The sequence below is a fragment of the Agelaius tricolor genome, unplaced genomic scaffold, assembly GCF_023055355.1.
Source record: "Agelaius tricolor isolate 1412-34295 unplaced genomic scaffold, bAgeTri1.0.p SCAF_3, whole genome shotgun sequence".
NCBI classification, from domain to species: domain Eukaryota; kingdom Metazoa; phylum Chordata; class Aves; order Passeriformes; family Icteridae; genus Agelaius; species Agelaius tricolor.
Genome location: NW_027269263.1, coordinates 20,659,856 through 20,686,133, shown reverse-complemented (window position 1 = coordinate 20,686,133; position 26,278 = coordinate 20,659,856). Strand labels below are relative to the sequence as shown.

The 26,278-nt window shown below is 43.6% G+C and overlaps 2 protein-coding genes across 5 annotated transcripts in view; both read right to left on the bottom strand.

Moving 5' to 3' along the window:
- The window catches only part of SGSM3 (small G protein signaling modulator 3), a 30,895-nt gene extending 23,678 nt beyond the window's left edge, over positions 1-7,217 (bottom strand). The window contains exons 1-3 of one of the 3 annotated variants that reach the window (XM_071422969.1): positions 7,108-7,203; positions 6,273-6,322; positions 5,350-5,470 (exon numbers count right to left, since the gene is read on the bottom strand). The gene's annotated coding sequence lies outside the window, so the exon portion shown is untranslated. Of the gene's footprint in view, positions 1-5,349; positions 5,471-6,272; positions 6,323-7,107 lie in introns of all 3 variants that reach the window. The other 2 variants (XM_071422968.1, XM_071422970.1) reach the window with 2 other exon arrangements.
- Positions 7,218-9,631: 2,414 nt separating this feature from the next.
- Positions 9,632-26,278, bottom strand: part of ADSL (adenylosuccinate lyase) — a 30,112-nt gene continuing 13,465 nt past the window's right edge. For both annotated transcript variants that reach the window (XM_071422972.1, XM_071422971.1), the window contains exons 2-13: positions 21,804-22,007; positions 20,675-20,719; positions 19,808-19,887; positions 17,871-18,042; positions 17,530-17,576; positions 17,051-17,141; positions 16,157-16,226; positions 14,959-15,106; positions 13,085-13,175; positions 12,140-12,229; positions 10,101-10,277; positions 9,632-9,780 (exon numbers count right to left, since the gene is read on the bottom strand). In XM_071422972.1, the coding sequence (XP_071279073.1) occupies positions 9,694-9,780; positions 10,101-10,277; positions 12,140-12,229; positions 13,085-13,175; positions 14,959-15,106; positions 16,157-16,226; positions 17,051-17,141; positions 17,530-17,576; positions 17,871-18,042; positions 19,808-19,887; positions 20,675-20,719; positions 21,804-21,968 (1,263 nt within the window). In that variant the 5' untranslated portion in view covers positions 21,969-22,007 and the 3' untranslated portion in view covers positions 9,632-9,693. The remainder of the gene's footprint in view (positions 9,781-10,100; positions 10,278-12,139; positions 12,230-13,084; positions 13,176-14,958; positions 15,107-16,156; positions 16,227-17,050; positions 17,142-17,529; positions 17,577-17,870; positions 18,043-19,807; positions 19,888-20,674; positions 20,720-21,803; positions 22,008-26,278) is intronic.

Here is a 26,278-nt window from a genome sequence, read left to right as displayed (position 1 = left end):
TCTGAAATAAAGCAACAGTAAGAAATACAAAGGAAAACATACATCAGATCCAACAAATATTAATGGCAACTCCCAAACTCTCAGTACTACAAAATTAAAACCAGTTTAACCCACACATTAAGGAGCATTCTCCCATGTTTAAAGGCAATTTAAGTTTCTTATATGAAGCAATTGTGGTCACACAATAGGTAGTCTTCATATTTTGAAAGAAATGCATTTTTTGCTAAAATGAAAATAGCACCTGTTAATCACAGATTTACTTTTTGAATTCAGAGTCCAAAACAAATCACACCACCATTGTTTCCAGCCTGCAGGAACACAGGTGTGATGTACCTGAAAAAGAAGGCTACAGTGGAAGCATGCAGTCAGCATCAGGTACAGCCATTTGAAGAACTCCACCTGCAACACATTTGTTGGAGTTGCAAACACACACCATGCAGGATTATGTCCAATTAGTTTAATTTCTAGTGCAGGTGTCCTTTAGAAATTGATGTTTGCAAAGGAGTCCTGCAAATTTACTTCCACTTGGAAACAGTGTGCCTCCCCATGACACACTGGCTCTTCCCCACAGCTGTAGTATGAGAGATTTCAATTAGCTGGTTCCTGGTAAACACCAGACAGCAATCTCCTGCTGCCTATGTTTTACCTCCTTGGCCTCTTTTGCTTAGGTGATCTCCACCTAAGCCTGTGGTGGTAGGGCCTGGATGTGCTAAGAACAAAATGACACTGTCTGGAGCCTTTCAGTAGGACCTTTATTTTGGGACGGGAACTCCTTCCCAAGAGTGTTCTTCCCCCACTGATTAAAAAGAAAAATCCACCAAAAAGGCAGCATACCTCCAGCAGACTGTGCAGAAGGCAAACATTTTACCAAGCAATGCTTTTGTATCCTGAAAAATTTACAACCAGTAACTATGCAGGAACCTCCTCTGAGTATCATCAGAAGGAACAGAACAAACATAACAATTTTTTCCTAGAATAATTTTCATTCACTGTTACAAGAACTGCACCTCTGTTCTGACAGTTACAACACCTCTTCTGACAATAAGCTAGTTTGGGAAAAACTCTGTTTTTCTTTATGTTTAATGAACAGAAAGCAACAGTGTATGCAATAAATCCCACTGCCACCTCTGGATTGTCAGCTGGTTTCCACTGCTCTCTACTCTCTTCCTTTATTAAGAAAGAAAGTTTTGGAAGAGAGAGGAGTAATTGAAAGTCACAGCACCCATCAGGAGGCTATGCACGTAGGTGTAGTTCTAGAAGCCTCTTCCAGCTCAGCTTTTGAAATCCCAAGTAGATTGTATCCAATTTAACATCTCCCTCTCTCAGAAATCAGACAAAAGCTCTGTACTGAACCAGGCAGTTCAATTTTGTCTTCTCGCAACCAGAACACTTACATTTTCCAAATTATAATACTGATTTGCTCAATGAAATGTCCAAGGGAACTCTCAGGAGGACGCCCTTGGCCTTCCTTCCCTTCCCCCATCAGCGTCTCCCTCAAGTCAAGCAAAGGCATATCCTGGAGCTGCAAATGCCATTAGTCCACAAGTCAATATTTGCTTTGCACACAGAGTCAGAAGAGAACTCCAGCCTCACAAACAAATACACAAATGAGCAAAGAGCAGCCACACACCTGACCAAGGGGGGCAGACAAGATGCAGAGAGCTCCTGTCCCTCACACCCTGACAGCCTGGCTTTGTAAAATATGCAGAATCCCACACAGACCCAGACACAGGCACTAGTTAAGGAGTCAATATGGTGTTAGTGAACCTGGCTCACCCCAAACTTCCTGTCTGAGGCTTAAAACCAGACCAGCCTCACACTGTTTTGGGTGTTGAGGAACATGTACAAATGCAGGCTGGAAGTGCTGAGGTGGCCTTCAGGCTTCCTCTCTACAACACAACTGGGAATGAAGAGCTGGGAACTTTTAACTGCCCTCACCCCACTCCTTGTAGTACTGGAAGTGAAGCAGAGATGCACCAGAAGCTTAGGGCAGGTCTCAAAAGGGGGATGAGAGACCTGGAGAGCAGCAAGGGGGAGGCCTGCAGAGCCAGGCAGGCAGGGGAGCTGCTGACAGGTTACACCACTGACTGCAGAGGCACCACCCAGGACTCCAGTGCTGCCCAGTCATCAACTGGGATCACATACTGACAGCAGGAATGTGGCAGGGCGAAGCGGCTCCTCCCAGCTGCCTCAGGGCACTAGAAGAGCAACAGAGACAGCAAAAAGTAAACTGGAACTCTGTGTCTCCTGCCATAAAGCACCTTGTAGATTCCTGCCCTCATTAGAAATCTAATTCTGTGCAGAAATGTAACTAAAAGATACTACTATGTAACAGTTCTGCTCCGTGCACTGCTCGGCGTCCAGCAATGCCTGCTGCAATAACAGAGAGAGCTCCGGTGGAGCTGAAGCTGCTGAGCTACATAAACTATCAGTTTACACAAAAGGAACAAAACAAGTTACTTGCAGTTTTGTTCCCACTGCATCTCCATTTTGAAAATAAGGATGTGAAAAAGTGGAATCCTGCTTCCTACCACTTATGCATTGGACAGACAGATCACAGAAGGACTTCCTGACCACAGTTCAATGCGTCAGCCTTGTCTCAGAAACACCCCTATATAACACCTGCTTATGGAGAATGCAGATATCCTACACATCAACAGATATTTTATTTCCAGAGCAGAACTGCCTTTTATTTACCTGGCTCCAAGGCAAAAAGCATGCCAGCTAAACATGAACTGCACTTCTGTGGAGAACCTTTTGTTAGCCAAGACCCTTGGGATCAGAGGAAGAGGAGGAGTTTCCCCTTTCCCAGTACTCCCACTATTTGAGTGGTGGAAAGATATGTGACAGGAATAGAGAGTGCTCCTTGCAACTCACACAGGAGGATTACAGTCAAGTACAGAAACAACTGTTTTTGGGGTTTTCTATCTGCATCAAATGAAGTTAGAAAGAGAGGCCAGGATACAAACTCGCATGGTGTTAACTCTCACTGCACAGCAAAATTCTCCTTGCTTTCAACACAGAGGCAAGAAAACCTGTATGTGCCAAAAAAGGCAGGCCTGCAGTCACCCCAGTCTTCAAGGCTTAGGGTAAAGGCAATTCCTTGTTAAACACCATTATGCAAATATAAACCAAAGGTTTCTCATTAGTGTCTAAACACATCTTCTATGAGGGTTCAGTACTGCACAATACATGGGAATTTTCACCCAAATAAGCACAGTACCAAGGACCAAGGCACTTCTGCAGAGCTCTACAGAAATTTGTTTTCCCAAAAAATTTTCAGAAGTGTTGTTTACCTTCTGGTCCATTGCAAGACTGTAAGCCATGAGACGTCTGTGGAAAGCAATCAATCACAACTGTCCAGTTTGAATACAGAAACGTGAAAGAAAATATTCCTGGTAGAGATGTGGGGCTGTACCAACCAAAGAGAGGTTAAAAGACACTACTGACAGTTACTTAAAGTCAGGTATTACAAAGTCTTTTATATCACACCCCTGTCCTGAGTGGTGACAAGCACCATCACCAGCCCTGTAGGCTCACCCAGGTGGAAGTTTGATTCTCAAGCTGGTCTCATCCTACTGCTCCCAGTGACAATGGAACAAGGGCCTGAACAATGGCTCTTCCTTGATAGAGCCTCAGAGGATTGGCAGAGGTTTTGCTGTCATGGTTTGCTGTCACCTTGGTGAGGCACAGGAAAGGCTTGTTTCAGGTCACTCTCCTGCAGCTCCAGTATTTGCAAAAAAAGTCGGATTCACTTCACAGGACTCTAAGCAGGTCTTGTTTCATTTGGCTTCAGAAAATGGTTTTTAAGGCAAGTATATCCCACAGCATTCAAAACTTTTCCTTCAGGGCTTTGTCTTTACAGGAGTCAACTTTCTGAAGAGGTTAGTAACACTCAAACACCTCTCAGGACTGTTTGCAAAGCTCTTATCTAGCATGTCATGTTGGACTACTTAGATCTTGCTCCTGCAGAAATTTATGTGCACAGATAACTTAAGAGGAAAAAAAGCAAAATATACACGGATTGTTAACATTTGTAACAAAACAAGACAAAACCTCTGATATTTCCCGATTCTGTGAATCAGGAAGATTTCTTCTACAGAGAAAAAAAGAACTGTCAGGTTATGGACTTTCTTTCTATTCTCTGAATCATCAAATACTTCCCAGCCAGCACTTACTGGGCAGTAACAATGGTTCTTGTAGTCATACTAATACCAATTATTATGGTAATGCCCACCAGTTCTGTAAATGTTTGTGTGTTCTTCCCAACACTCTCTTCTCTTCACCTATCTCATAACACAAGTGTGCTTGCATTTCTCCAGGGCGTTTTCCTTAAGTCAGGAAAAAATTGCTCTGTTACCAATGTAACTGGTTACACTCCAGTTTAAAAAAACTTTGAGAGCTCCTCAAAGACAAAACAAGTGTGGCAAGACAACATCCTTCTCTTCCCCACAGGGTGCCAACCCTAACACAGCTGACAAGTGGGATTTTCCACAGCACTCCAAGATACTCAGCCTGTGTAAGCTTTATGCATCAAAACCCTTGACCCTGGGATAAAAAGTGGCAGAGAAAGAAGTTTAGACAAGTCTTTGTGTGGCTGAGGACACAAACCTGAAGTACCAAAACATCTCAATCTCTTATGGGACACTTAGGACACCACATCCACAACACAGAATGAAGCTGTTTGTTTACCTCCTCCTACTGGACAGTTGCAAATTCTCTGTATCTTATCCATTTGAATTAGGGTAGGAGCTAGAATAGCCAGTGTGATACAGATCACCAGCAAGGGTCACTGCTGATTTAGCTAGAAAAGCTGTAGGACCACATGCCCCAAAATATAAAGCACTCAACTTTACCACTGCAGATAAAGTTGCAATACTCCTTAGGATTTATTTTTAAAAAGTTTTTGCTGCTTCTGATGTGTTGGTGAGAAGTTTGCAATTAACAACCAGGAAGAGGCATCATTCCGACAATTTCCAAAACAGTTACTGCCTCAAACACAGTATCACTGATTCCTTTGTCAAAGCATCCCAAATACCAAACATGGGAAACAATTTTGCAACACACAAATCAATTCACCAAGAATGGGACTAAGACTGGCAGCTCTCACACAGACCTCTTAACCAATAATCTCTACTGCTACCATGTCACCTTAGGTAAGACATTAATTTTTAAAAGCCAAATATTTTGATTATTGCCTGTCTTTTAATATCATCAAGGTTCTTTAGAACCTTATGGGAAAGTGACAGGTTAAATGCCCAGCAAAGAAGAAAAACCTAAACAACATTAGCAAAGACCCCTAAAACTGGAGAATTATTTCAGTCCTGAGCAAACAGGTACTTTCCTCACCTCAATTCTATCATTCCCTGATCAGTGCAATTCCTCCAGAAATATGCCCCTCCTCTCTGCTGCCCCTCAGGAATTCCCTTCATCCTTCTTCAGAAGAAGAGTCACTATGAATGACATCTCCCTAAGAATATCAAACCACATTATCAAAACGTTATCATAAACAGGAATTAAAATAGGCAGTATTTGTCATTTCAATCTGTTAAATACAGAATGAACACTGTATTAACATGACACAACCAGTCCCCACCCTGACCTCTTCAATTACATGCCATGCCTCTTCTCACCCTCTTCCTTCCCTTTTACTTTATGAATTCTCCAGAGTAGGAATTCAGCCTTCTTTTCTGCATAGGGACAGTCACACACACATTGTGTGGATCCAGAAATAAATAATGAAATTGAATTTTGTTCCAGGGGTTGTTCTTTCCAGGCCACCACTCCAGACTCCGTAGCAGCTGAAAAAATTACCTAGAATTCAGATTATCCAGCAAGCAACTGTATCCTGATCAACAGCTCAGCAAAATCACAGCAGTGCCCCACTCCTGCTAGGCTGACAGTTCCTTCTTGAGTGATTTTAAGATCTAGTCTTGCACTACTAAAAACCCATTGATCTTAATTCCAGTAAGGCTGCTTCACTTTCCCATCTATTTGCACTAAAGGATCCTCCATTTCCTCAAGGCACTGTTCTTCCTTTATTCCCACTTACCCCCATTAAAAAAAAAAAAAAAAAAATCACAGCAAGCCATGAAGAGTAGGGCTGAGACATCATGAAGTAGGAAGCTGTGACATCACATAAAACCCCCACACACCAACACTGAAACTGACTTGTTTAGAAGGAAAGCACCTGCTTAAATTCAGCATCCCTCAAAAAAAATTAGGAAGGAAGCAAAGCCACACATAGGAAATTTTTTCTGTCCCGCCCTTACCAGTTCTGTGAAGAGACATCAAGAGCCGTCCCGGAGCCCACAGCCACTGCCTGCAACGAGATTTAAATCCGCGTGACTGTGGCTCTTTGCTTCCTTGGATTTACATCAGCAGGTACGAAGAATTACATCTGCCTCCTGCTCTCCTTCTAACATTTATTACAGCTGACAATCACAGGGCCTGCAGCACGTCTATTTGTGCCCATTGCCTAGAGGATACTGCCATATTTCCATCTGTGTTTCGTGAGTGCTCCTTCCCCCCAGCCAGACAGGAGACAGACAGTCTCTCCTCCGGGGCACCTCCGAAAAGGCGCAGGCGTGCAGAGCAGCCGAGTATGGCAGAGCAGGACCCCCGGGAGTCGCAGCCAGGGGGGGCAGGAGAAGAGGCGGGTTAGAGGAGAGGCAGGTCCCGGGGAGCAGGGGGAGCGCAGCCGGGGGAAGCGGGGCGCAGGGAGAACGTGCCCCGGGCAGCGCAGACGGGGAAGCACAGCGTGAGTCACTCCCGGAGCCAGACCCTGCGTCAGCGCGGCCGGTGCGCGGAGCCTTCCTCGGGCCGGGGTCCCTCCCGGCTCCCCCGCCCCAGCCCGGCGAGCGGAGGCGCGGCCGCGCACCCCCACCCCGCACACGGCCCCGGCAGCGGGGCCGCCCCGGCGGCCTCGGCCCCCGCTCCGCCAGAGGGGCCAGCAGGGCAGGGGGGTGCCGGGGTGAGGCGTGCGCGGGGGGCGCCGCACAGGTGGCGCAGCCGCTGCTGGGGAGCGCCCCCGGCGCGGGGCTGAGAGCCCCGGGGGACGAAGGGCGGTCCCCGCCCGCCCCGGCACGCACCTGCCCCGGCACCCACCTGCTGCCGCCGCCGCCGCCGCCGTCCCCTCAGGGCGGGCGCCCGGCCCCGACCCGGCGGCCCCACACGCCGCTGCCGGGGCGCATGCGCGGGAGGCGGGCGCGGCGCGCGGCGCGGCGGGGGCTGTAGGCCGGGAAGGGAAGCGCGGCCCGGCGGGCGCGGAGAGGCGCCGCGATGGCCCCGCCGGGCACGGGCTGCAGGGACATGCACCGAATGGCCCAAAGCGCGATCGGGCCTCACGACGCTGCCACGGAATCACAGAATCCATTAGGTTGGAAAAGCTCTCTGAGATCATGGAGCCCACGCTCTGACCGAACGCCACCATGTCAAGCAGCCCATGGCACTGAGTGCCACGTCCAGTCTTTCCTCCAACACCTCCAGGGACGGTGACTCCATCACCCTGTCTAATCACCCTTTCTGTGAAATTCCTTTTAATGCCCAATCCGAATCGCCCCTGGTCCAGCTTAAGGCTATGCCTCTTGATCTGTTGCTGGTTGTCTGGGAGAAGAGGCTGACCCCCACCTGGCTACACCCTACTTCCAGGTAGTTGTAGGGAGTGAGAATTCCCCTAAACATCCTTCTCTGCAGGATAAACGACACCAGCTCCCGCAGTTGCTCCTCATCAGATCTGTGCTCCAGACTCTTCACCAGCTTTGCTGCCCCTCTCTGGACTTGCTCCAGCACCTCACTGGCCTTTCTGAACTGAGGGGCTCAGAATTGGACACAGGACTCAAGGTGTGGCCTCACCAGTGCTCAGTACAGGGGGAGAATAAAAAGCTGAAAAGTTGAGAGCTGCTCCTGAAGCACTGCCTGCTGACCTCCTCCCAACACCCAAGCAGAGAGGAGAATTACATCTCCGGCTGTTGCCACTGCCAACTCTGCAGGAAAGTAGAAAGTCGGCTCCCAAACCAAGGAGTGGAAGTCTCCTAAAGGATTTGTTTATCATGCCAGTTTTCTAGGAGGATGACTTTTCCTCTGTACCACTGTTACTCATTTTAGAATTTCCGGGAAAGCAAATCCAATACCTCACAGCTGGCAGCCTCTACCTGACAAATATTATTTCCAATGATGAGAAAAGATACTGTTCCTCCTCTCCACACAGGGTTGGTAGGTTTTTTTTAAGGAGGAAAGAGGACAAAAAAAAAGGACTTACGCATCTGTCTGTTTTCTTTCTTGGCTATCGATTTGAGTAATAGCCTGAAAATGACGAGGGTTCAGTTCGAGTTATCCTTTTCAAACAGATGGCTAATTAAATGTTAATAGCACAAGCAAGCAAAATGTTTTAAACACCATCAAACTTGCAAATATTTGAGGCATTTTGAATGCCATGTTCTAGGGGCAAGGTAAAGCCAGAGCAGTCTCGATGGAAGAAGATCATAGCCTGAAGCTTCCCACTGCTCTAAACTACTAAATAAAGACAAGCCTTACTAAAACATACAGTATTTTAAAAACCTCTTTCAACAATGATGACCTGAAGGACTGCAGGTAGCCTCTTTCAGTTAGTTCTGCTTTTTAAAATTCTCTTTAGCAACCACACTTCAAAAATCATCAAGTAATCCTTATCAAGTCACCTCTGAGGCTCTGAATAAATAAGAGGCCAGAGAGAGAGCTTTTCTACTGCACTGAAGCAGAAGAAATGCTCTGTGATGTAATAACACTGGAAGAAGAGGTAAGGGAATTATTCCAGATTAAGTCAAAGGGAAAAGAATTTGATCCACTACTGAATGTCCAGTAAAGCACAGACATTACAAAACAGATCATTCATGTCAGAAATAAGACTGAAGCTCTTAAATTTATCTGAAATTCAATGAATTCCAGTATCTTTTTTCTCTCCCTATGAGACAAAACTTGTAGTAGAGAGCAACTTTCACATGCCAGAGTCCACTTGCCACTCATTATCAAGCACCTACAGCCAAGGAACACAATCACAGCCAGAACACAATGACTGGCTTCTTATCAACACCTGTAAATATGATTTTCAGAAGCTACAGAGCCACAGCTACAGTATTAAACTAGGAAAGGAGCACTGAAGGAGCACCAGTTTGATGAGCCATGAAGTTCCATGGCCTCCCTCTCTCATTATTTCTAATGTTTTGGCCTCTTTGCTCCCCAAGTCACAGTACTCTGAAAGCCAGGACAAACTTCTCAAGTTTTGAGACACCCGTGGAGAAAGTTTCAGGGCATGGAAAGAAAGATGAAAATGGGAGTGGGCTCAGTTCCCCTTACCTCTGCACTCCAACAAGTCAGTCCTACATGAATGTCAGGCAGCACCAGGCATTGCTCTTTAACAGCTGGCAGTGCTCTGTGAGGGACCAGTGAAGGTGCAGTGATAAAGTTACCTTGTCACAGCTGAGCGTTTCTCAGTAACTCAGCACACTATAGATAGAGGCTTGACCTCCATCAATAGTCAAAGACCTCCATCAAACAACAAACAAAGAATGAAAAGCCCATCTGGACTCAATGTGGCTGTATGCTCTGGGGGCTAAATGTACTGAAGAGCACCAAAATAACATGACACAGTAAATAGACCTGGGTCAATAAGGCTTTTATTATCTTCCTGTACCCACACACATTTGCAGACTGTACCTAAAGTGCCAGTTCAACTTTCCCACCCATCTTGCTTTGGTATGGAATCAGCGCCGGTCTGACCTCCTCCTTCAGGAACTTGGCCACCTGTTCAAGATGAGAAAAATAAAATGAGGAAAAGGACTTGCCTCCTCCTCCCCATTTGGACCTGGTTGTCTCACTGGGGTCTCTCTTTCACAAAGACACCCAACAGTCTGGTATGTCCAGGTCAAAAGTGTGAAGTCACAGGGAAGAAAGACAAGAAAGCCAAGGAAATCAAAGGAGAAAAATGTGTCTGCCTTAGTAGTATGGCCAGAGTTATATAATATGTACACTCTGTGGCAAACAGTGTACATATTATATACAAAAGGAGGCAGGATTAAACTACACATTGCATTACAACCCACAGCCTCTTTCCACTACTTTACCTGTTGAGGAGCACGTCCAGTGAAGGAGGAGGGATCCAACAGGCTTTCGAGTTGTTTATGGATAGGGCTGAAGTAAGGATCAGCACGGACACGGGCAATGAAGTCATTATCGCCCCCTTCCTGTTTCACAACAGCTGCTGCTTGCTGAGAGAGAACACGAATTTTCTCATGGCAATCCTGTAGGTACAGGGAGAGGAAGATGGAAAAAGAAAAAAAGTCATTCCATTGCTATTGACAGCACATGTTCATCTCACCAACTTGGGTGGGAGGAAAAAATGTCTAAGTGTATTGCCCTGGACAGTGCAAAAAGAAGATGCAGTTTTGACTGCAGTGCTTCACATGCCACTGCATTAAAACAAGATTTTCTTCATCTTTTCACAGCTGCCCTTTGAGGCTAAAACAGTCCGAATGTCACATACATTCCCTGCTGAACTATAATATAAACTAATGACATTGGAATAATTTATACTTCTTCAAATCTCCCAAATACTCTTAGGAGTCATTCTAGGGTTTGAGTTTTTTTTTTTTTTTTCCAACTGTAAATAATGTAAACCTCTACAGATTTTGAAAAGGGAAAAGAAAAGAATCTGTCCAACTTAACAAGCAGTGAGACTTTGCAAATCATGGCCTACATAAGGATAGACTGAGGAAAAAAACCCATTCCTTTGGAATCAACTGGTAAGAATAAGGGAACCCAACTGTAGTCAGGTACCACCTGCAAAATCAGATATTGCCATGCTGGTCCTAAAATACAGCCATGTGACTGCATTTACAGCTATGCAGGAATCTTCTCCTTAAATGTATTATCCTTGATCTACAATTAGGACAAAAATAATCCTGCTTTCTCTATCCAAATGTCATTTTGCTTCACCACTGACCTGCCTCAGGTGAACACATCTATCTTTTGGACATTTAGGGGAGGGATCTGTTTAGTAGTGGGGAAAGGAACTGAGTTTCAGTGCTATGAGGTGGGAAAGCCTAGAAAATGTGCTGTTCCAAAGTTCCCGGCACACAAAACCAGAACATATGAATGTGAATATGAACACCTTCTACAAAGGTACTAAGCCCTATGGGTATGTAATTAAACAGCACCAGGAAGAAGGCAGGTCAACAAGAGACACAAATGAATCACAGAATGTGATTAGTCAGGAAGCTTACTCACTGACCCACTGACATCAGAAACACGGGGGGAAAAAAAAGGAAAAAATGATGTTTCCTGACTAATATAATGGGTGATTTGCCACAACTGTTTCAGAAAACTGAAACCACATATATTCTGCTCAAAGCTTCTATCAAACCCTTCCATTATTCAAACACTTCCATTATTCTTGCAAGTTTCACTTCTATCCTTGATGTGGAAATAATCATAGAAGGAAAAATTATTATCTAAAAGGTAAATGAAAAGAAGGTGTTTCATTAAGATGGAAATTTGATTATCAATTTTGACCTGAACTGTGAAATTAAATGATAAGAAAATATAATCTAATTGTGTCTGGGTTTATTTACTAAGGAAAATATTTAATTACAGCTTGCTTGAACACAGGAAGCTGAATGAAAGACTATAAACAAAGTGGTTAATATACTGTACTGAGTTAGGGAAGCATGACACATGAATGAGTGATTCAGAATGGTCTTGCTTTTTTTGTTAACAGTACTGATTCATCCTCTTTTAATTTATAAGGTAGCCAACTGCCAACATGTTCCATTTAAAGAAGCCTGGCCTGTGTTCCAAGTTCGTTCAAACACTTAAAAAAGGAAAACGCCTACTAGTATCAAACATAGGTCTCCCTCTTCTCCAGCACAGCCAGCCAGATTAGCTCAAACACACAGTGTTCCTAACAGAACACAGGGATCTCTACAAGTGCTCTCCCCTCGGAGAGCAGAGCCTGGCTTTGCAGCACCAGCGCAATACTAATAACTCTGTGGGAGCAGGTGAAGAGTGGAGAAAGGTGAGGTAGGACAAGAGCCCAGATACATTTGTTTCTCAGGAGACAAACATGAGGCTGTAAACAAAGGTAATTTGGACACTTCATTAGTACCTGACGATTGCCCCCAGCCTTCACCATTGCCATGATTATATTCTCTGTGGCCATGAATGGCAGCTCCTGCCGGATCCTTCTCTCAATCACCTTAAACACACACACACACACAAAAAAAAGGAAAAAAGAAACAGCATTATAGAAAGTCTATAGGCGACTGAAAACTTTGCAGTGAAGACTTTTTCCTCTCCCCTTGAATCTCTAGGACTGGGCAATGGTGACAGAATCACAGAAAAGTTTGGGTAGGAAGGGACCTTTAAAGGCCATCTAGTTCAACCACCTGCAATGAGCAGCGAAATCTTCAATTAGATCAGGTTGCGCAGAGCCCTGTCCAACCTCATGCTGAATGTTTCCAGTGAGGGGGCATCCACCACCTCTCTGGGCAACCTATTCTAGTGTTTCACCACCTTCTTTGTAATAAAATTTCTTTCCTATATCATCTGAATTGTCCCTTTGTCAGTTTAAAACCATTGCCCCTCGTCCTATTATAACAGGCCCTGATAAAAAATTTGTCCCTGTGATGCAAAGACACATTGTCATTTTGAACTCAGATCTGGAAATCCAGGTATTGAAGTTGATAATACTTAGAAGCCATATCTTGTACGAGACATTAGTTTGGAAAAGATGTCCAATAGTTTTTTTTAACCTATACTAAGTTCTAGGACTGGATGAGATCTGTATAGACAGTATCTTTCACTGCTAAGTTCTACAGATCTGTTCTGTAATTCAGGGAAAAATATCCTTTGTAACAAGTTTTGTATTTACTCTGCTTTGGCCTCACAAGAGGCCCCTAACGCATGTCCTACAACAGAATATGGCAAGAATACAGCAAAATTCAGAAACCATTTGAACTAACATAAAAATGTAATTCTTGAGTGGGAGCATTTTTGTACACTTTGGCATAGTTGTAGCATTACCAGGGAGGTCCATTATCTCCTGCTTTACCTTTGGATACACCACAAGTCCCTCGGAGACATTCTGCAGTGTACTCAGAATGATGTCAGCTGTGAGGAAAGCCTCAGCCAGACACACGCGCCTACGAGACACACATATCCAGAACCCTGGTCAGCAACAAAGCCATATTCCAGCCACCTCAGACCCTTCAGCTTCTGTAAGTAATGCTCTAAATAGCATCACTGTGGCCTAACACTGGAGCTATTCTCTTTTTTTTTTTTATGGACAGTAGAGACGGAGAGGGAAAAGGGTGAAGGCAGACATAGAAAGCTCCAAGATAATTCAGTGCTTACACAGATAGGAAACAGGGCAGAAATCTACAGGATCTTTCCCCGTGTGTTCTTTGCTGAAGTGTCTACTACTGATCCTACCCTCCTGCTGCATGCTCATGCTGTGCCTGGCTGTGCTCAGTGGGGAATTTCCAAGGGGATCCATGCATTTGGTGAGGGCTTCCTCCAAGAAACCAGCTCCTGGTCACAAAGGAGGCTCCTGACAAAAAGCAAAGGAGGGAAACAAGAGGAATAGCGGGGCCTGAGCTGTATCAGGCAAAATGCTCTGCATCATAATGCAGCAAACATAGCATCATACATCTGTGACAGCAGGGCCTGGCCCATCCTAAACTGTCATCTTTTAAAATATCCAAGTTCTTGAACCTTGTGCTACATCTAAGCCCTCCAATTCTATCACAGTGCCTTAAAACAACTTTGCTGGATTGTAGATTGATTGAACTTTCTCTGGCTTGTTCTCCTTCAAGACACTATAGCTTTAACAAGAGCACAGATTTTTCTATTTGGTTAATGAAGTGGACAGATTAGTCTTTCTATTAGATGAGATGAAAATAAACACACCATATCAACCAGTATGCAATTTCTTAAATTTACATTATTTTCTGCTGCCTATGCATCTCTTTTTTTAATGAGACTAGGAGCTGTGGAGTAAGGTCCCCCTGGGAAAAAATCTTCTATTTTTTCACAAAATGTTATGCAGGTATTATGTTTGTGGGGACATTTTAAAAATAACATTCTTGTCAGCAATCTTAACGCTAATCTAGCATTACTTAAGCCAAAACTGCTGCTGTTCATTGTCTCACAGGTGCCATACCTTAGAAGTCTAGAGATTTCTAAGATTCTAAGAGATCAAATTCTGCAACAGAATATGACTTTGAAACTAAAATATTTCAAAGGTAGGCATGAGCTTTATGCAGATTTAGTACCAAATAAAAGATGGAAGCATTGAATTTAATTGCTGTAATTTACTTGATAATAATTGTAGATAACTTCTGCTCAGCTCAAAATAGTTGTAATGAAGAATTATACAACAAAGCAAAATTTGCTGAGCAATATCCTAAAGACCTGCACATATTTTCATGAAACTTTTAAAAGAGTAGAGTAATTGTGCTCTTTCTCCAGGATCTGACTACTCCTTGTAAAGAATATTTTTCAAAATTAAAATATTTTTTTTAGATTATTTGGAGGGTTATGGTATTGGACTATTCTCCAAAACGTGAAAGAAAAAAAAAGCAGGGTCAAAAAACTGCATCCAAAATAAGGAGGAGAGTTTGAGAAATGTGAGTACTGTAATACTGTGCTATTGAAACAGGAACACTATGAAAGCAATTTATTACCCTGGCTTCTGTATCCCTCCCTTTCACTGCTGGTTTACTTTACAAAAGATCTTGACATTAAAAAGAACCTAACAGTTTCTATCTGATGGTACAGAGGAAGCCAGTTTGTAGTCTCTAGGTTCTATTGAGACTGCTTTTTGTCAAGTGGGTACCTTGTGGATTTAGTTTAAAGGCAGTATTTTCTAAGAGGCCAGAGGAGCTTTCTGCACAAGGCCACCTGGAGAGCCCAATGTGAACAGACCTGTTGGCACTGTCGTCCAGCGTTCTCTCAAACCACTGCACGGCGGCCGTTTGCAGGGGATCCATCACCAGCGTCATCAGGTGCCGCGCGAGGCTGCAGCAGCGCTCTGAGCGCATCGGGTTCCTCTTGTAGGGCATTGCACTCGAGCCTGGCAAAGCAGGAACAGGGATGCAAACAGGGCAACAGAAGGAGTGCTGCATTAGGGGAGAAGAGATGAAGGTCCTCCCCCAGGAAAGGAAAATGTGTCAGGAATCATAGTGTCACTATAGGACATGAAACAACATGAGCGCACGCACCGCTGCTCTCAAGGTGAAGAAAAAGGGAAGTTTATTTTCTGACTCTAACATTTATAGTTTTCTAAAAGTGACAGTGGACTGGAAGGTGAAAGTGCTACCTCTCCAATGACACTGGACAAACTAACAGTCTATCAAATTTCTCTTCTTCCATAAAAGAATGCAAAACAATAAGTTATTTACAGAAAGTGTGTGAGAAAATTTGTTACAAGAATGTAAACATCAGAAAGCTTAAAATCTTAAAAAATCAGGGCAACATCATAGTTTTGACTAAAGCCTCAAAATACAACAATTTTCTATAATAACAAAAATGACACCACCATTTCCCCCTTCAGATCAGAAATATCTAAATGTGGGCAAAGAAAAAGTGAGATGACATTTTTGCAGTTCTGCAAAACAGGAGTACTACCACAAAAAAGGGACAAATAGTTTACTTTTTAATGTAGTATTTAGCACCATCTCTCTAGGCTACCCATGGCAATCTTAGCAGTGTTGGAGCCTCCATCTGTTCAGTAATACTGTCCTTCAAAGTCAGATGCTTACAGTGCTGCTTGTTGCTCTAGTGAATGGGTATTAAAATCATCCTCAGATCCAGGTCTGCCTCTCTAGGCAATGGGACACACATGGCTACTCCTCTTCTCCCCACAAACACAGGGAGTGCAAAAATACAAATCTGATTTTGATTACCTAATATCCAGAAACCTTTAGGTAAGGTGTTTTTTCTTTTTCCTTCCCCCTCCCCTCCTTTCTTTTTCTTTTAAAAGGATTGAAAATACTAATGATGTCAACTCCAGTTAATTTAAAGCAAATTCTGTCAGCGACATTTCTAAGTTTGTTTAAAAGGCCACACCAACATAAATGAAAAGACACATACACCAACCCAGGAAAACTCTCTCATCCCTTACCAATCTGGTCTTTCTCAAAAGGCTCCTCTATCTCCTTCAGGTTGGCCAAAAGACGAATGTCAGTGCAAATCTAGAAAGCAAGCATGAGAAATTAACAAAACAGAACCAAACTGACACCCACCAATGTATCTTAGTGTTTGTGCTCTTGGAGAATCTTTGCATCTATGGGCAAGAAATAAACTAGGGGCAGTGGAAAATTTGACAAAAAAATTGATACTGCAATCATACTGCCTGGCCTAAAAGTGTTTGTCAAGACAACACAGAAAACAGCATGTCCACTGGATTAGATGGGAACTGGACTCCAGCAAGGGCAAATGTTTGCAGGGAATGGAAGACAGATCAGAAGAGAACACTGAAAATGCACAACAAACTTGCACAGTGATTTGCAAACACAGATAATGTGTGCTTACTGAACTGGGAAAAAAACAAAACAGAAGAAAATACCACAGATCACTTTAGCCCAAGAGGAGGAAGGAGGAGGGAACAGAGGTAAATCAATGAAAAGAATCCACAAGGACAGAGAGAAGAGTACCATTATCAGAAAGGCAATTAACTAGGAGGAAATGGTGAAATTTAAGAACTCATACACCACTAGGAAAGACATTTACTCTAATTGGATCAATTTAGCATAGATTAGACTAATATCTGGTGTGGGAGTTGTTAATCCATTTTAGAATCTGCTCAGTTAACTTGTTTTATTTGTCACTGGTTTTAAGATCTTTGAGATTTGAGTATCAGGCGTGTACCCAGCAGTGAATTTTCATGACCACAAAGAAGACAGCTGAACAAGGAACACCAATATTTCTTGAGCAGAGCATTCTGCACCAAAGCACCTTCTCTTCAAGATCTGAAACATTTGTCCCTCTTCCCAATGTATAGAACTAGGGTGCTCACCTTGTGTATAGAAGCCCCCAGACTGGCCAACACGGCCAGGACTCCAATATCCACCTTGCGACTGTAGGTCTGCCCAGTGACCATGTAAGCCCTAGAAATAAGCACGGGAATTGAGTGTTCCAGGCAGACACAAGACTGCTGCAAGACTTTGAGCAAGCAGTGACGTGGCTCTTGAAGTGGAGGGCTGTCATTCTGCTGGGATGAGAACAACTTTGGATTCAGGCTGTCAATTTCTTGGGGCAGCATGCAGGTGCGAGAGAGGTAAAGAGAGGAAAAGGGACAGCTGTGCTTTGACAGGGAGACAAGAAGAAGTGGCCGATTTACGAGGTGAAGTTTCATGCAGGAAAATGCAACTGGGAATGGAAGATGGCAAGGGGGAATAAGTGAACGGCAGCACAGATGTTGGTTTGGCAGCCAGGGGAATCTGGGCCAACACTACCAGCAGGAGTCACACACTGCTAAGAATGCATGTTACATACCGCTTGAATCCTGCTTTCTCAGTCACTAATCTGTCCAGTTCTTCAACCTTGGAGTGAAGTGAAAAAAAAAACAGAGCTCAAAATACAACGCAGCAAGGTCAGCAAGAGCAAAAATGGTCTTTGGTTTTCTCAGTTTACTGTCAAAAAATCTTCTACTTTCTGAGAAATATCCCATCCCGAATGCTGCTTACTTTCACAGAGCCTTGTCAATGAGCCCCAGAGGGATCAGGGTGACTTCGTAAATTTAATGCGAGAATCTCAATGTTCCCTCAAAGAAAGCAGCATTCCAGAGCAGAAAATTGCCAAGACTGTATGTCTGCACCCTGGGCTGTCTGACGTACTTTACTGTGGTCTCCCTCAAAGAGCTGCAAGAAGCTGGCTTGAGTGCCAGTGGTGCCTTTCACCCCCCGGAAGCGCAGGTCATCCCGAGCCCGCTCCAGGTTCTGCAGGTCCATGCACAAGTCTTGAATCCACAAGCAGCAGCGTTTCCCCACAGTGGTGAGCTGGGCAGGTCTGAAAACAATCAAGAACACAACATGACTCATTGAGGATTTGCCCAAGCACCACACTTCACTGCTGAGCCTGCCATTAAAAATTCCCTACAGTTTCAGCTCTATTGACTCATTTGAGCAGAAATTAACAGCATTTGGCTTAGGCAGAAGGATGTACCAATGTCAGCAGTAAATGGTACTGAAGATGTAATAATTTCTTTCAGGGATTAGATGGAATTACAGTACCAGAAAACAGCAATTCTGTGTTCAAGTGCCAGGCGGGTGCCCCCTGCCGGCCTGCAGGGGCTGTGCCAGACTGGGGGTGCATCCGTCGTCCCCCACCCAATTCTGCTCACCCAGGGCAAGGAGGGCATCCTGGCTGACTTACAGCACTGGTGTGAACTTCTCAGCACAGAGACATCTGCATTCACTTTGTGATTTTAAATGATTCCTCTCAGGAAGCTTTCCTTCTTATTTATAAAAATGTATTCCTCAGCCTCTGGGCAAACACACTTCAACAATGCTGTCAGCCAACACTTCTCGTAAGACCTCTACCTTGTAATAAGTAACTGCAAGCTTCAGCTACACTTCAGTCCTCCTGAAAATGTTTTGAGGTAAAAACAGGGGTGTTTCTGGAAATCACTTTCCAGAAAGTGAAATATTTCAAATTATCCACATGAACTCCGAAGAAAACCTCTATTCTACTTCAAAAAGCCATACACACATGAACAATGTGCTCCTGATTAAGCTCAGACTTAATAAAAAGGAAGCTTGTAAGATCTGGAAGCAGGGACAGGCGATCCAGGAGGAATACAAAGAAACTATTCAACACTGCAGAGACGGGACAAGGAAAGCCAAAACCCACCTAGATGAATTTAGTATGGGATGTGAAAGGCAACAAGACAGGCCTCTGCAAGTACATAAGCAGGAAAAGGGAAGGCTAGGGAAAACATGGACGTGACTGTGAATGGAGTAAAGGCCCTGCTGACAAATGATACAGAAAAGGCTGAGACATCAATTATGATTTCACCTTGTATACACTTCTTGAACACTCCTCTGTCCTCTCTCCAAAAGCCCAAATAAAACTAACACAGATACTCCTCCAAAAAGCTGTAGATGAAGAGAGCTGTAGGACTAGAGCTGATGGAACAACACTGCATATACAGCAAGATGATAAATCAGAGACCTGATGCTTTCACTTTCCTTTGGGAGAAAGGTTCAAGTGTCAGACATCGAGTCTGACACGACCTGTGCTTAATTTCTCTGCCTTTGCTGCTCCGTATCACTGGGTTAGAAGATCCAGGCTTAGCTCATGGCATAGTTTAATGCTTCTGAAAACAGTCTTCATGAAGCAGGAGATTAAACTACCGCAACAACAGAACCACCCAGATCTCATTATCCTTTGACTCAGCATCTGTAGTAACAAGTAGCCATTAACAAAACTTTCTAGGTTGCAGCAGAAAATAACTTAAAGAAAAACAAAGAAAATCTGACTGGAAGACAGACTTAGTGCAATTCCCAGTCATGCTTTTTTGAAACAGCCCAGAACATGCACATCTGTGTTTTCCTGGAAGTCATCCTCTATTTGTAGCTGTGTTGAAGCAATTGCTGACAGCTAGTCAAAGCAACAGTCCAATTTCCTGAACAAGCCTGGAGTCAGGCACATACGCCTTTTCTGAACCATCAACTGGTCAGAAATGGGAAAAAGGATGGCAAAAGAGCAGTGCCAGGTCAACTTAATCAAAGCACAGACAACAAAAAGAAAGCAAAGGCTGATGGCTACTTACTGGTAGTGAGTGAAGCCCAAAGCAGGCATGTCAGCATACTTCTCAGCAAAGTCGGCCAGCCGGCTGATCACCCTTGCGAGCTGGTGGAAGCAGGAAGGATAGAAAAGAGGTGGAATAAGAGAGGAAAAACCCCCAAACAACACAGAAGTTCACATGCTTAAGCACAATATTGTGAGAAAAAGGGGAGGGAAACCACTGTGCAGGAAGGGACCTTAAGGGGCAACTGTGCAGCCCCCTCTAACTGTAGAATATGGCATGTTTCAGTTTTTAAGGGCATGCATGCAATTTCTGCTTGCTACAAAACTCAATCAAGAGCTCACACAAGTCATTGGATTTGAGCTCAAACTAGTCTAATCTTCATGCCCAACCCAATCCTGCAGTTGGTGCATCCTTGGGTATTTTTTTTATCCCTAGAACTGGTCAGAAATAAAGCTGCTTGGGCTATAATTGACACATGTACAATCCAGGGCAAATTGGATGCCAACTCATTCAGGTCAGATAGACACCACTGCACTACACTCCTGCTATATCTGACCTCAGAAAAATGTTTTATATAGTTTCTTGAATGCTGACAGACTCCTAGGAATATAGCTAAGGATAAGACTAAGATAATCCTGAAAGCAATACAGCTCTATTGCTATGTAGTACCTGTGGCACAGATAAACAAGGAGCTGCTTATAATTCCCACTGTGAGCCAAAAAGCTCTGGGAAAACACTTGAGAAAGGAAAGAAAGGGAACTTCACTTTTTTGAGAACAACCCAGACAGACAACTCCTCCTAGTTTCCCACAAAGTTTTAGGAAAATCCAGTTAAACAAAGGACATGAGTGCTCCCCATTTCTGAGACACTGCAGAACCACCTTCTCACCTTGGGCAGCAGGAGGTTAAACCCATCACGGAGGACAATCAAATCCTGCAAGAAGCAAAGAAAGGAACTTTGGGCCATGTTTAAAGGATCAGACATAACCATTTCTCTCAGAGATGACATGGATGATTCAAAAGTTTCCTCTTAAATGATTTGCTTTCCTTCTTGTAACAGAGGTTGCACTGCACTTATGACAAAAATGCTGATCCACCATTGCTGCTTTTATACGGTCCATGGAAAGTCATAAGTGGCGGAAGAGCTGATTCCACCAAGTACCTATGAATGATTATTTTGAGGTCTTGGGACTGCCCATGGAATGACAGACTAAATCATATGGTCCCAAGTGGAAAATACAGGCACTGTAGGCTAAAGACAGCAGAAAAGTAAGTGGGCTGATGAGGCACCAGTTGTCCTTTACTCCTTCTTTTGAAACTGAGGTACAGCTGGGCACAGGTGTCACAAGGAAGATGGTATTATCCAAAAGCTAAACATGTTTGCAAAGGAGTAGAGAAAAAATAATCACAGAGCAGCTTCTCATGCAACAAAAGCAGCTGTGAAGTTGCAATGGCTTGAACAGTGGAACAGCAACATATACTGAGATATAAGGCTTCGGTTTGCTCTCTGTTGTAGATGAGGTTCTTCACAAGTATTTTACAGCTCTGTAGAATGGTAATACTTCCTTTTTCACTTAACACACTGATCCATTCTCTTCACTACTGAAAAGCTTGTTTTCCCCTGAATTACGCAGGGGTTCCAAGGAGCAACTGAAAGCTCATGGACCTTGTTCTGCAAGTCAGTGAACTCTTGTCACAGGGGTGTAACTGATAAATCACACAGTTCACATGTTTCTTCATGCGTTTGCAACTCCCCTCTTATCTCCTTGAATATTTGACATGCAAGCAGAGGTTAGGGAACAGTTTCCAGATAAATTTTACTTCGCATCAGAAGAAAGAAGGCAGCTGGAGCTTGCTTTCCTAGGGTAGCCATGCTAAAGAACTGAATTAACTTCACAGTAAAATGAACAGAAATGACTGAAAAATCCACGTAATATTTTGTAAAGAGCTATAAAATAAACAAATGTAGCTTTGTTTAACCCAACTCTGCAGGCAGGGAACTGGAAATGCACTATTACCGTGTTATCCCCTACGTAGCAGGAGGTTGCCCCAAGGTGGATGATGGCTGCAGCTTTTGGACAGCAGTGGGCAAAGGTGTGCACGTGGGCCATCACATCGTGACGCAGCTTCTTCTCCTCCTCTGCTGCCATCTTGAAATCAATGTTGTCCAGATTTGCTTCCATCTCCCGTATCTGCTCATCTGTGATTGAAAGCCCAAGTGACTGCAAGGGGAAAAGAACTTTCATTGCATTTTCTCTTTACCAACAAATGGGGTCAGAAGCTGTTTAAATAATTTACTCCCGTCTGACATCTCCCAGAAGTGTGACAATTTGGTATAAACGAGATGTAACAGCAAATGCTTTCATTCTAGGGCTCTCCAGCCTTTTCCAATAGGACAGGACAGTGTTCATTCTCAGATGTTCCTCCTGGGCTTCATACCTTCCTCAATCGTGTAACATTCCTGTGAAAACTACAAAAATTAAAGTACATGGGGAAAAGTGATATAAAAATAGTATAGTTTGAACTTCTTTTAATGAAGTTTTCCTTTTGGTTAAAGAAAAGTCCAGCTAACATGCGACTAATAGCTTGTGTCAGGAAAAACTCTCTGGACCACAACTAAACCTACACAACTATAAACTGGGGGCTTAAAACATACGGAAAGGTGTATATGTTTTATATGTTTGTACCTTTTCAAAAGTCCTGTAGTACCTCATCTCAGACTGAATATGAGACCTTGTGAAATCAGTTACTTGATCTGGCAGAAGGAGATGAACGCTCCTAGTTCATATTCAAAACTAATTGCTAGACCTTTTTAGCGAGCTAACTTAAAAACAAAGATATCCAACCACAGATTATACACTGGTGCAATCCACTAAGATGAGAAAAATGTCTTTTTGTGATACTGAGAAATTAAAAGTCTCACAGTGAACTTGGTATTACTGCCTTTTCCAAATTAAAATACTATTGTCCTGTGCAAGAGTGATGAGAAATCATCAACCAGGAGGCTTCCAGGATTCAAAGAATTTAAAAAACTGGTTCTGTTCAGAATCAAACTGACTGAAAAAATGGTTTGCAGATATGGAACCTGGAACTGAGTAAGACAGCAAGTGAAGCAGATGTGTTCTCAAGGACCTCATCAGATAATTAGTACCCAGACTTACACTGCCACAAGTATATACATACCCGTGAGTGTCCAGCTAAATGGGGAAAGGCACCTGGCCCCAGACTGCTGCCTTTGAGGTGCACTGGTATAGAGTGCAACTGCCTAAAAGCACAGGCAGCTCAGCAGGCAATGATTCTTGTGCCAAGATTAAAATCTCATGCCTTGCTCAGACATCCGTGATCCTTTGGGAAAAGCTGATCACAGTACACAGTCACACAGAGAGGAAAGAAATAACCTCCCAAAAGGCACAACTTGACATAGAACACGTGCAAGCTAGGGCAGTGCCAAGACAAATGATGTTCTCATCTGTCCACAAACATGTGAGTCTCTTCCCTATGAGTTTTTGCTGATACTGACAGTACCTCGGGAAGAAAACAAACATCCTTCAAACCCGTGTACCTAAGAAAACCAAGTAGGAAAACTACATAAGGAAGAACACAAGGTTTTTCCCCAAAGCACCACAGCTCAGTGAAGTCAGTGATGAACTTTCTGGACTGTGCTTTTAGGGTGTCATTCTTCTGAGACTGTCCCAGTATTTTGATGTGCCACTCCAACAGCTCTGACTGCTCATCACTTTTCCCAAAGGACGGGGCAGAACAGGCAGATGATGTGGCACAGCTCCTGCACACAGAATGAGAACACCATGTTGTCCATCATATAAAGAACATGTGACAGAAAAACAATGAAACCTAAACTGGACAGAAAAAACAGATGGAGGGTTACTAAAGAAAGAGAGAAAACATTTATATTTCCTATGTGCAAAACATATTGTAAGTCAGTTTGATGCTGCAGGATGTCAAAGCTACTTCTACGAAAAGGGAGAACTCCAAGAAATTTGTACTTGACTTTCTCGTAAAATTAAGTCAAGAGTTCAAGACAAAAAGTGTTAACAGAAGAATCATAACACAAAGGAATTTATGCAAAAAATTAAACTAGTGTTTTGGGATGGGTATAAATTCAGACACCTCAGCTCTTAACCCAAACTTTAAATACTGTCAGTTAGGAAAAATAAGTTTTTCTTACTAATCCCACACTTTGCTAAGCCTGCTCTTTCAAACTCCTGCCTGCTGAAAGGAGCAAAACACTGTATAGACTTTCTGCCAAATTCAGTTCCTACTGAAATAATTCTTTCTTATCTCACATACTCCAAGTGGACCACTTGAAAATTTCACTTATTAAGTAGAGTGAATATTGAAGCCATCTGCCCGGCCCTACACTTTACCTAAAATTTTATCACTAGCTGCATGTCTTCTGTCTTACTACTCCCTGCAACTTTAAGAAAACCTATGATTAGACCTTCCTAGATCTGATTTGTCAGAAGACAAAAGGAAGTATTGCCCAGAGTTCATTTGTTACCGTTTGGTTTTTAATGTATCTGAAAAGATAAGCTATGTATCTTCAAAAACAAGCAACACATTAATATCTTGGAAGTGAGGACATGTGGTGCAGTAAATTGCCATAGTTCATTTATTACCTGGTATTTGAGTGGGTATTCTTTTTCACAGAAATACTATGCATCTTCTACAAGGAGCCTGAAGAAACTGTTTGTATGTGTAACTAACTGACCACTGACAGAGATAACAGGTGCTGGAAGTAGCTGACTCTCCCTTCTTTTTAGTCCAGAGCTGACATTAGATTACAAGCTGTTCTGGAATGAGGAGCCAGATAAAAATAGTAGTCTCCTCTTCCCACTATGAAAAGAGAGCTCAAGAAGTTGTAAGACCTATCTCTACTTTCTGGGAACAAAAGTCTGGGGCGGCAATGGGAGGCAGAGCAAGGGCCAATAAATGGGGTAGCCCGGAATTCAGGGCTTGGAAATGGAAACCTAAAAGCCCCAGACTGGTTCTTCCAAGCAGATTGCTTTCTCCTATTGGGCAACTCACATATTCTGCTCTTGAACAGAAGTAAAAGCGATGATTACCTGATGGAATCGATACAACAATGTTTAAATTGTCATGCTTTGAACATGCAAAGCTCCTCAAGCATGCATTCATAGCATGGACACTTTCTGTGCCAGATGAGATTTGCAGCTTTCTCACTCAAGCATCTGAACTGTGACAAAATCAGGCATGCAGTACTTTGGAAAGTGACTCCTATTTAGCACAGCTGTATAACTGCATCCTCAGGTTCTGAAACATCACATTTGGTCCAGGATATTATTGACAATGCCGTGTAGTGATACTATCCTTGCATGGAGAAGGAACATGGTAACGACGTTGTGCACTGTAATGACATTCTCCAGCATGGCGCTTCTCTGCCTTTGCACTCACAGTAACAGCCAGACCTAGAGCTCGAATTGCTTCTAACAATCCCAGGGCTTTGAAAAGAGAAATTGGACTCCCTACGAAACAAATAGGCTCCTATTGAGTCTGAAAGCTAAAGCCTTTCACTGTCAAAAACCTGGTAGGAGTCACAAGGAATCAAGTCAGGTGCAACTTAAAAATTGTCTTAATTAAGATGTAATAATAGCTGTACATGTATCCCTTTTTAGGACCAGAGTCAAAGTCAAAAAGTTTAGCTTTAAGTGCACATTAAAAAAGTCATCTTCATGTCTTCTACTAACACAACAGCATGCAATCATATGGACATACTCTGGACAACTCATACTCAGTTGTTGCTTCCTAATACTTGAATTAATAATACACACTACCCAATTTTTTGTGGTGTTTTTTTTTTTTTTTTTTTTTTTTTTTTTTTTTTTGTGGCACTCAGCCTACCAGAAACATCACAAGTACTTGCGGGGTTAATGTACTGCTCACTTTGGCCAAAAGAAAACTTATCTCGGAAAAAAAGGGCTATCTGACAACAACTGGCCACAGATGCAGGGGGTGGTCCGGCTGGCACGGACAGACAGCCATCGGATTGAATGGACAGTGCACCTCACCCGTCACACCTCCTGGAAAGCAAACAGCTGAGCGCTGGGGAAGGACACCGCTGTTTGCTCAAAGGCAACCCCTCACCAAAAATTGCTTAGCAGAGCTTTTACAAAACCAATTTTACAGCGCAGGCAAAAGTGCAAGGGGGAGGGTAGGAGGCGAGAAGAAATGATTTGCTGAGGGGCGACAGGAGGGATTGTGTACAGAGGGCTGGATAACCCTGAACTCGCAGAGCCCCCACCCCTCGCAGAGCCCCTTTGCTCCCCGGAACGCGCCAAAGGGGCGCCTGCCAAGTTACTCGGGTCGGTTTCCCGACGATAGCTCCGGGAAGGTACGGCCGATTCCCGGGCCCTCATCCGCCAGAGCCCTTAAGGGAATCGGGACGCGAAGACGTCCCGGCAGCGCTCTCCCCCCGCCCCGGGCCGCTCTGCCCTCAGCGCCCGTCCCGCCGTTA